We start from the raw sequence: 10,884 nt of genomic DNA, 5'->3' as shown, positions 1-10,884 counted from the left end.
GGATGGCATCACCGACTCGGTGGACATGAGCTTGAGTAAGCTCCGGGAGTTTGGTGATGGACGGGAAGCCTGGTGTGCTGCAGTCCATGGGGTCGTGAAGAGTCAGACATGACTGAGCAACTGAACTGAACTGACAGCCTTCCCCTTTATGTCTCTCCAATGGACCCACCCCTCCAACCCCTCCCTTTCTGTCACTCCGCATGTCCCTGCCCTGTCACACCCTCTCTTCCCCACCTAAGCTTTAACCCTGGCTTGGGGGGTGCTGTATCTGCAGCCCTGATGAAGACAGGCTGTGTGGACTACTCCTTTTTCCAGTTTTGCAAGAATACAGCTTTTATTTCATGCTTAACCACCAAGTAGGTTTGTTACAGTGCTTTTTATTTAATGCAGTTACAAGCGACCAATTAGTTTATGATTTCCAAGTTTGTGTCCTTAAAGCATAAGAGAAAAAGGATAGATAAGCTTGATGCTTAATTTGAATTTTCCTGGGAGTGATTCTTAATATTTGTAACTTGATTTTTTTCGAATTGGTGGCTACAAAAGCACAAAGGTCATAAAATTCCCTGGCTTCACCAACAGCTGGAAGCAGACCCTGTCTGCACAGACAGATCAAGAATGACCTTCACCGCACATCAGACACATCCATCATAACCTTCATTCTACAGACAGAACAGGAGGTGCAGGTGCTTGGGTACGGCCATCTCCAGGGCAGAGCTGTGACCTGCCCTGAGCCCCCTGCTCCCCTGCCCCAAATCCCAGAGACCCAGCAAAGTGTGGTTCTGTCGGGAGAATCCCACTGAATGCAGAAGTCTGATTCTCAGTTCTTTTTACAGTTATAATGTCAGCATTTGTCAGCTTATGAGACAGATTTTCCATTTAGAACTATTAGCTTAACTGCATAGGCAAACATCACAGCTCACCTGTTGGAAAGGGCTCTAAATGTGACCATGCTCTTTGGCAGGTGGGACAGACTGTCAGGCCACCCAACCACACCAGGTTTCATTTGCTCCAGTGATGAGAAGATTTAATGATGGGCAACGTTTTCAAAGGATGGTGGACAAAGCTTTGTGTTTTTAAATGTAGTGGCAGCATGTGGAACCCACAGTGCTCCAGTCCTTTTTGGTAGTCAATTTTTTTTTCTAGGTGAGGGGTCTCCACAGCTTGGACAGCTAGCACAGCACATGCTTTGTGACTGAGAAATGACTTTCCTAAGTTATAGTTACCAAGAGTCCCTGGGTCCAGAAAGCTAACACTATGCCCAGTAATGCAGAAGTAAAGCTGGGGGCACTAAAAATGGTCCTTGGAAAGAGGTTTCAATTGTTCCCTCACAAAGCAAATCAAGCTTCCTAATTAGCTACAACACGGAAAGCTCAGCTCCTACAGCCCTGCAAGCCCTGCCTCTGTTCCCCTGGTCAAACTTCGTCTCTGCTGCAGAAACAGCTCCGCTGCTTTCTTTTCCTTATTCGTGTTCGAAGAACTCGTGGCAGGCAGTGGTAATCATGGCAACGAAAGCCATAAATTCCTGGAAGTCACATTCGCCGTCCCCATCACTGTCCAGTGTCTCCATGACTTTGTCCACAACCTCCTGCTCTTTGATTTCCTGAGAGAGATAAGACAGGTTGTCCAGCTTGCTTCTAAATGAACGTTAGGGCCACAAAGACATGATCAGAAGTTGGTTGGCTTTAATAATTTTGTATTAGAAGCAACCTAATGGCTTCCCTGGTGGCTCAGTGGTAAAGAATCCACCTGCAAATGCAGGAGACATGGGTTCGATCCCTGATCTAGGAGGATCCCACATGCCTCAGAGCAACTAAGCCCCTGCACCACAACTACTGAGCCTGTGCTCTAGAGCCCCGGAACCACAGTGCCCATGTGCTGAGCCCACGTGCCCAACAGCTTGTGCTCCACAACGGGAGAAGCCATGGCAATGAGAAGCCCCTGCTTGCGGCAACTAGAGAGTAGCCCCGTGAAGCAAAGAAGACACAGCACAGCCAAAAAAAAAAAAAAATCCCAGGGCAAAAAGAAAAATAATAATAATAACTAATTTAGAAACAACCTAAGACATGAGATGCAAAATTCCAGAAAGGTTTTCTCCAGTGACCAGGAGGCTGTTAGTTGGCAGAGGTCTCTACGGGTCTGAGCCTTCTCTTCCACTTTCCTTTAGGTGCAGTGGGATCTTGCTACTAAAAGACTGACTGGAACAGCCAGGATCTGAAAAACTGCAGGCTGCTTGTGTTAAAAAAAAAACAAAACAAAAAAACAGAAAGGGAGAGTACAGTCTAGATTAGCCTGAGCACATTACATGCAAATGCCTTGAAAGCAAAAATCAACTTTTGGCTCCTATAAGTTTTTCATTGTTTCTGCATGTGGAAGACCCTATAGTGAAGGCTTCCAGTGGATTTTCACGTTTTGAAAGTAGTTTCTGGCTGAAATAACTCTCGGGAACATGCCCTAAATTTATTAACTTCGTGTGTCTTTTGGCACTTGAGTTGCTTTCGCGGTGTCTGGGACTCTTCTTGACATTATGCCCAACATGGAGTCAAGTGAGTGGTGAGACAGAGGGACAGAGACAGTGCAGGAAAGATGCACACACGAACTGAAGAGGAGCATAACACCGCCGACTCTTCCGAACACCCAGTCCTCAGGGCAGGAGCACTTGGCCTGAAGAAGTCGAGTATAACGCACAATGGCTGCCTTAGACATAAAACATGTAAAAGACTGAGGTTCCCATGAGGGGTTGGGTGGTACCTATAAACATCCGCTAAAAGATTAATTTCAATTACAGGAAAGATTTGCCTCCAAACAGCAACTACTTCCTAAAAACCAGGCCAACGATGTTCATGATACCTTGATATACTTACCATGATTTACTTTTGTTTTATAAACTGTGTTTCCCACATGCTAAGCTTTTTCTATGTTTTAAATCAATAATTAATGACAGTAGCTACATTTGTTGAGCTGCACTTGGTAAGCACTGTCTCATTGCAACAATTCTTTTCACAGAAGAATCCAGGACCTTCTGATTCTTAGGTGAGGTGGTGGGAAACAAGGTAAGTAAAAGTGTGAGCAGGCAGTTACCATGCTGAGAACTTGGGTGCCTGAGAAAACCAGCTTCAAAATCAGACTAGGGGATCCCCCCTGAAGTCTGCAGGCCGCTTCCTATGATGGTGGCGCCATTTGCAGCCAAGGAGTGTTTGGGTGGGGAGAGCCCTGCAGACTCGGGGCACGGAGGCTGGGGCTCGTCCTGCACCAAGCCTGCACAGGAGGACAGCTCCCACCACCATGTGGGCTGGGCTCTCATGTCTTCCTGGGAATTAGCTCCTGGTCAGACATGAGTGCACTGGTGCACTGTATGGCCATTTCCTCTGGGTGCAAGATCACTTCAGTAACCTTGGTTCTGGGCACCAAGGGAATATTAGGTACCAGGTGGACTGCAGTTTGTTGCCTTGAATACACAATATGGATACAGCAGAGATGACCTTCGGGCCATCTGAGCCAAGGGCAGTGAAGGTTGTGAGTGGGGAAGTGAGTCCTCAGTGGAGCATCTGGACACAGATCCACCAGAAGGGGAGCTGCCAGGGCAGTGGGCCTCATCAGATGTCCTCATGTAGCTTCGCAAGCTCCTGCCAGGGCACCTCACCCCACAGGGTCCCCCTGCAAGGCCCCAGGGCCTCTCTTGTGACCATTTTGTGGCCTCTTTGTGATGAGCCAGGTCCTGGGGCCTGCATCTCTCCCAGCATCGACTATGCTGAGAGCTCAGTAATACCTGGCATCTTCTCACTGTGGTGGATCTAACCATGTAGAGAAAGCAGAAACAGTCCTCTTCCCAAGAACAAAAGCTTATTTTTAACAGTCTTCTTGTGTGTTCAGTGTGTGATAAGTCATGGTGTAGTTTCCATCCCACTTTGTCATTGTTATTGTTGTACATGCTCACTCGCTACAGTCGTGTCTGACTCTTTGCGACCCATGGACTACAGCCCACCAGGGTCCTCTGTCCATGGGATTCTCCAGGCAAGAATACTGGAGTGGGTTGCCACGCCCTCCTCCAGGGATCTTCCTGACCCTGGGACTGAACCTGCATCTACTCATTGCAGGCAGATTCTTTACCACTAAGCCAATGGGGAAGCCACCCTACTGCTGTATGTCCTTAGGTTTTCCCAAGAACCTGTACTCTTGCGTTGGAGACAGCAGTTTTTCCTTGATGCTCATACTGTACACAAAATGAAAATTGTGGGGCCTACCTAAGCCAGCCTCTGTACTGAGGGCTCACTTGTGCAAACACATTTTCAGAAACAACAGAGGAGTCCTGATACCAACCTGGAGCCATGTTCAGGGCAGCTCAGAAGAGAAAATGGACAGATGGTCTTACAAGTGGACAGGAGAGCAGGTTAATGTAGTTTTAAAAAGCAAGACTCACCTCTAAAAAATGAGAAAGTTCATTGTTGATGAGCTCCTTGAGTTCTGACTTCTTCAGCTTGTGCTTGTCACCTTCCCTCCCGGAATATTGATGGAAGACGTCAATGAGGGCCACCACGGCCTTCTCTAACTCAGACATCTGGGGCCCACAAAAAAAGACGCTTTGTAGAACAGAGCAGTTGTTACCTACACCGACCTTACCATCGGGGGCAACTGGCTTTGGCTCACCTCCCCTTTTGAGCTTAGAGGGTGTGGCTTTTCATCACCCCTTGAACCCACTCCCCGCCAACCCTCCCTTCTCTGTCTTCCGTTCCCAAGCCCTCTGGCTTCTGGTTGCATTTGGGGAAAACTTCAACCAAAATACAGAGGAAGAGCAGTGAGGGGGATTGAGTCCTCCCCCATCCCTAGGAGACTCCCCACCCTGTCCTGGCAGGACTGCAAGATGAGGTGACGGTACAGGGGAGCAAGGTTTTGAATTAATTACGGTGAACAGGAGCCAAATAAGGATACAGAAGTCAATAATATTCCTATGTTTTGTCAATAAGCAGTTAGAAAATGTAGCAGAAAAGTCCTGTTTTACAGCAGCACACACATATTTCTAAGCATAAGTTTAGCAACAAAAGTGTAGGTCCTTCCAAAAGCTACTGAGGTCATAAAATGTAGGAAATTTCTTTCAAATGGATATATAAATTTAACTCATTTTTAACAAAAATGTTTCTGACTTTTGGTGGGGGGCGGTGAAGAACATGACCAAATAATGGCTAGAAAATTCAACTGAAAAAATAAACATGGTAGAATTGCCACAATTTTTTTGAAAAAGAAGATCAAGGAAAGGGACCTTGAATTTGAAGGTATTTAAAATCATCTGATGAAGTTACTGTAGGGGAGCAAGACTTGCCACCCCAAAATATCTCTCTGGGATGCAGATTATTTTCATCTGAAAACAATCAAGACCCCCAGGACTCAGGAAGAAATTCCCCGTAGCTGCCTGAATTAGAATTTAGATGGAGGGCCTATTACAGGAATGGAGCAACCACCAGAGAGAGAGGTCAGCAAGGAATGTGGGCCAGGGGCAAAGGAGGGCGGGGGGAACGCTAGGAGACCTGAGTCCACTCCGTGTCCCATCACCTCTGCTGGCACAGCAAACGCTGGTTCACCATCTCTGTGTGAACTGCTTCCTCCCCTCTGAAGCCCCAAACCACTGCTCTCAACATCTTCCACATTTTGGTGAGTGACAGTTTTCCTGGGTCTCTCCCATGTATATATGTTTTCAAACTTCGACTTAAATTTCTCCTGTTTACCTGTCTCATGTTTATTTAATTCTTAGACCAGCAAGAAGAATTTAGAAGGGTAGAGGAAAATGTCTTCCTTCCTAATACCAGCTCTGATGCCAGAACAAATGCGGGCAGAGGCTGGACCACCTCCAGGCACTTTGTATTCTTGGCGGTGCTGCCTCCAATGACAGAATGGCGCCTTTGCTCTGCATTTATCAAGGTAGGAAGCTTTTGTCTCCCCCACAACATGTACCTTATACCACACAGTCTGCAAGCCAAGGAAACAGCTGTTCAACCCTGGGAAACAGCAGTATACAAAGGACTGCTTGTCAACTGTTTCACAAAACGGCCGGACGCTCAGCCAGAGAAATTTGCCAGCTTTTGGCCTTGAGTTCTAATCATTAAAGAATCTTTGCAGTGTCATAGTTAAAAATAAAGAATTATGTCTCATTTTTGAAAAACCATTGCTGTATTGAATATCATTTATATTTTTAAAAATACACTGGAATATAAGATTTAAATTCTTATTTATTTCTGACTTTCAAAGGAAAAGGATTGAAGATTTTTGCCTTGGCCTAATCTTTGCTGCTGCTGCTAAGTCGCTTCAGTCGTGTCTGACTCTGTGCGACCCCACAGACGGCAGCCCACCAGGCTCCCCCGTCCCTGGGATTCTCCAGGCAAGAACACTGGAATGGGTTGCCATTTCCTTCTCCAGTGCAGGAAAGTGAAAAGTGAAAATGAAGTCGTTCAGTCGTGTCTGACTTTCCAGACCCCATGGACTGCAGCCTACCAGGCTCCTCCATCCATGGGAGTTTCCAGGCAAGAGTACTGGAGTGGGGATGCCATTGCCTTCTCTGATCTTTGTTAAACTTACCTATTAATAATCAGTACACTTTGTTTTGCTCTAAAGTCCCTAAAAATACCACATGTAGACAGAACAATTCAGGTGTATTAAATCTTTAACATTTCATACTTTCTTATCCTTGGAACTCGAGTTCTCAATTATTAATTTTTTAAAAAAGAAAACAAAAAACTTAAGAAACTTTTGCATAGTCCTTATGTTTCTCAAGCTTCATGATGACTGGGAAAGATGAGGCTAAAATATTTGTTGTGTGAAGTATGACTAGTGGGATTTTTTTAAAGGAAAGGCATAAAATATATATCCCATATGTGAAAACGCCATAAAACGCGATTTTCTTCATTAAAAACACTACAAATTAATTTTTACAAGTTTTTCCTGTTAAAGTCTTCCCAATTGATGGTTAAAATTGTTGTTTAAGAGAACTGGAAGTCAAATATCCAGTTCTCCTTTCGCTGCATTCCGTGAATATTCTACATTAATCTTTTATTTCGAAAACAGGAGAACTGCTGGGCGTTAGCTCCTCAGAAGGTCACATCACAGGAGATGTGGGAATCCCTCTAGGCAAGAGCCCTACCTCCCCAAGAAACCTGAGGATGGTTAAACCTACCACAGACTTCAATTTCTTTGGCTTGGTTGTAATTTAATTGCAAAGACTTCCTCACTCGCCCTGACCTGGGGGAGGGCGTCCGAAGACGCCGGCTCCGAGCTCAGGGCGTCGTCCCCTCTCCGCGGAGGACGCAAACCCTCTCTTCAAAGAATTAAGCAAGAGGCCGACTTGCAGCAACAGCCGAGCCGAAGACCCGACGTTTCCCCGACTGTAGTGATGAATCACCGGGAGAACGTGATTCATCTGTAGGATGAATCTCGCTGCCTGGAGTTGAGGTAGCCGTGTCCGCTAGGCAGGAGAGTCGTACTTTTGAAATGCTGCCAGAATCCTAGGGACAGAGGAGCCTGGCAGGCTATACAGTTCATGGGGTTGCAAAAGTCGGACACGGCTTAGCGACTAAACCACCACCCTAAAGGGGTTTTTAAAGTACCGCCCAGTTCCCAAGCCCACCCTCCGGGTCCTGCCCCCCAAACACCAGAGCAGGTTCCCCTGAGTGTCCTCACGTCAGTGGTCCTAGGCTGTAGCTCCGGTCCCCTCTGGTTTCGGCGTCCTGAATGCCGGGACTAGGGCAGAAACAGCCTATTATCCTTTCGCGGGGGCCGTGACCGGCACCCCGAGAGCCCGGCAGCCAATGGGAGCCGTGGGCGGGGCGCTGGCGGGCCGGGGGCGGGGCCTGCGTCTCCCTCTCCTGGTTCTGCGGCCCGCGGGGGCTGGACACACAGGGCCGCATTGACGGCGCCACCCGGGACTCGCTCGGGAGCCAGGCCTGCACTCGGGCCAAGGAAGAAAAACTCCTGTAGGGCAGAAAGCGGGGAGTCAGCTCTTTGTACTGGTTTTAAATTTATACGTGAATATTGATATTCCTCTAAAGGCAAGGATGGTAGTGGGTAGAGGAGTGGGACTAGTGATTGATTCTGACAAAGCAAATGTGCAGACAATAGCAGGATGAATGCGGGAATTCAGGGCCCGAATGCACCTACTCTCGCCCCACCCGCGAGTGGGACACCCGTGGACGTCAGTACCTCGAGTTTAGTCACTGAACTAAGGCGTCTGCCTTAGTCACTGAACTTCAGTGACTTTAGTCACTGAACTTCAGGGCGTCTGCAGGCCCTGAAACGTGGGCCGAATGGTTTAATACTACCGAGGGCACATGCTAGGCGACCCTGAAGGATTCCTCATCCCTCCGGGGTGAGCTGCAGTAGGCTATCAGAGCTGGACAGTGCCCCAGGCACGTCCTGTCCAAGTGCTCTGATTTAAGGGCTGCGCTGGCAGGGGTCGGGGTGGATGGGGGGTGGGGCCCTCACCGAGGCCTCACAAGCAGCCAAGGAAGGCTGAGTACCAACTCCACACTGCGGTCCTCTTAACAGCCTCTCTTTAGACACATTATACACAGACTCTCTTTCCTTTTCTCCTTTGCCTTTCATTTCTCTTCTTTCCTCAACTATTTGTAAGTCCTTCTCAACCATTTTGCCTTTTTGCATTCCTTTTTCTTGGGGATGGTTTTGATCACTGCATCCTGTACAATGTTAGGAACTTTCAGAGTTCTTTAGGCACTCTGTCTATCAGATCTAATCCTTTCAATCTATTTGTCACTTCCACTGTGTAATCATAAGGGAATTGATTTAGGTCATGCCTGAATGGTCTAGTGGTTTTTCCTACTTTCTTCAACTTAAGCCTGAATTTTGCAACAAGGAGTTCATGATCTGAGCTACAGTCAGCTCCGGGTGTTGTTTTTGCTGACTGTATAGAGCTTCTCCATCTTGAGCTGCAAAGAATATAATCAACCTGATTTCGGTATTGACCATCTGGTGATGTCCACGTGTAGAGTTGTCTCTTGTGTTGTTGGAAGAGGGTGTTTGCTATGTTCAGTGTGTTCTCTTGGCAAAACTCTGTTAGACTTTGCCCTGCTTCATTTTGTACTCAAAGCCCAAACTTGCCTGTCACTCCAGGTAGGCCTGTTACTGACTTCCTACTTTTGCGTTCCTCCCCTATGATGAAAAGGACATCTGTTTCTGGTGTTAGTTCTAGAAGGTCTTGTATATCATCATAGAACCGTTCAGCTTCTTCAGCTTTAGTAGTTGGGGCATAGACTTGGATTACTGTGACACTGAATGGCTTGCTTTGGAAATGAACCGAGATCACTGTCATTTTTGAGATTGCATTCAAGTACTGCATTTCGGACTTTGTTGACTATGAAGGCTATTACATTTCTTCTAAGGGATTCTTGCCCAACGTAGTAGATATAAAGGTCACCTGAATTAAATTCACCCATTCCTGTCCATTTTAGTTCACTGATTCCTAAAATATTAATGTTCACTCTTGCCATCTCCTGTTTGACCACTTACAGTTTACCTTGATTCATGGACCTAACATTCCAGGTTCCTATGCAACATTGCTCTTTATAGCATCGGACTTTATTTCCATCCCATCACACCCACAACTGGGCATTGTTTTTGCTTTGGCTCCATCTCTTCTTTTTTTTTTGGAGTTATTTCTCCACACTTCTCCAGTAGCATATTGGGCACCTACCGACCTGGGGAGTTTATCTTTCAGTGTCCTATCCTTTTGCCTTTTCATACTTCTCATGGGTTCTCAAGGCAAGAATACTGAAGTGGTTTGTCATTCCTTCCTCTAGTGGACCACGTTTTGAAGGGTTGGAGATCAGGCTAATTACCAATGGCCCATGATTTAATCCATTGATGCTGCCGTAATAGAACCTCCATAAACATCCCCAAGGGAAGGAGTTTGGAGAGCTTCTGGGCTGGAGAGCACGTAGAGATGGGGAGGGTGACTCCCAGAGAGCAGGAAGCTCCTCGCGCCCCTGCACTCATCCTCTGTACCTCCTCCATCTGGCTCTTCCCCAGTTGCATCCTTTTACAACAGGCTGGTAACCTATCCCTGAGTTCCGTGAGCTGCTCTAGCAAATCACTGAACCAGAGGAGGGTGTGTGGGACCCCCAGTTTATAGGTGTCCACAGCTGGGGTCTTACAGTGACTGCTGAAGTGGGGCAACCTTGTGAGTGGATGGTGTCAGAAGGGAGTCAGATCACAGGACACCCAGCTGGCATAAACCATACATTTGGTGTCAGAGTGCTTTCTATTGGTAGAAAATAAACAGCTCACAGCACATCACTAGGGGGTCTGTGCACTCAAAACTTAACTCTTGATTTCTGGCATCAGTGCTTTTTTCCCCTCCATTTTGTCTCTTCTACCAAGTTTATTCTTTCCTTATAGCATCTTTAAATTTTTTTTAAATTTTGAAATCACTTTATTTTTCAGGTAACCATTTATTTTTTATTTTATATTGGAGCACGGTTATATAACAATGTTGTGTTGAAATCACTTTAGACTAACAACAGTATAGTAAAAAATTAATAAATCCTTTTATTTTTCTTGTTATCAGTCTGGTTCTAATCAAGAGACAGAAACCACACAGTAATTCAAACAGGACAAGTTTAACACAAAGAATTATGCACCTATAATAGGATCGTAACTGTGTAGAGGAATCTAAAGAGCTTCAGGAGGAGGGGGCCGGTGTGAACGCAGCATCTGGCATGTGCATGTCAGAGAAGCAGGTGAAATGGCCTCCATGCCAGGCCAGGCTGCTAGGCCAGCCAGGCCAGGCTGCCGGCCACATCCTGGAGCCGAGCACCAGCAGATGCTGTGAAGGATGGAGAAGCAGGAGGGGACAGACAAACATGCTCCCCCAGGAGCAGGAGAGAAGGC

General features: G+C 46.7%; 1 protein-coding gene across 1 annotated transcript; it reads right to left on the bottom strand.

Moving 5' to 3' along the window:
• Positions 1 to 306: 306 nt before the first annotated feature.
• S100B (S100 calcium binding protein B) lies at positions 307 to 7,766 on the bottom strand. The gene is made up of 3 exons (XM_010834857.1): positions 7,663 to 7,766; positions 4,418 to 4,555; positions 307 to 1,600 (listed from the first exon to the last, which is right to left on the bottom strand). Exons 2-3 carry the CDS (start codon positions 4,553 to 4,555, stop codon positions 1,460 to 1,462), a joined length of 279 nt encoding a protein of 92 aa, XP_010833159.1. The 5' UTR covers positions 7,663 to 7,766; the 3' UTR covers positions 307 to 1,459.
• Between the last annotated feature and the right edge of the window lie 3,118 nt (positions 7,767 to 10,884).

Source organism: Bison bison, unplaced genomic scaffold, assembly GCF_000754665.1.
Source record: "Bison bison bison isolate TAMUID 2011002044 unplaced genomic scaffold, Bison_UMD1.0 scf7180017864037, whole genome shotgun sequence".
NCBI classification, from domain to species: Eukaryota; Metazoa; Chordata; class Mammalia; order Artiodactyla; family Bovidae; genus Bison; species Bison bison.
This window is presented reverse-complemented; position numbering and strand designations above follow the sequence as displayed.

What these genes read in the sequence shown, in the direction of transcription:
- S100B (XM_010834857.1), bottom strand. Translation starts at nt 4,555, where the DNA reads ATGTCTGAGTTAGAGAAGGCCGTGGTGGCCCTCATTGACGTCTTCCAT. An exon ending in AACTTTCTCATTTTTTAGAG is followed by an intron (nt 1,601 to 4,417) that starts GTGAGTCTTGCT and finishes TATCTCTCTCAG; the next exon opens with GAAATCAAAGAGCAGGAGGT.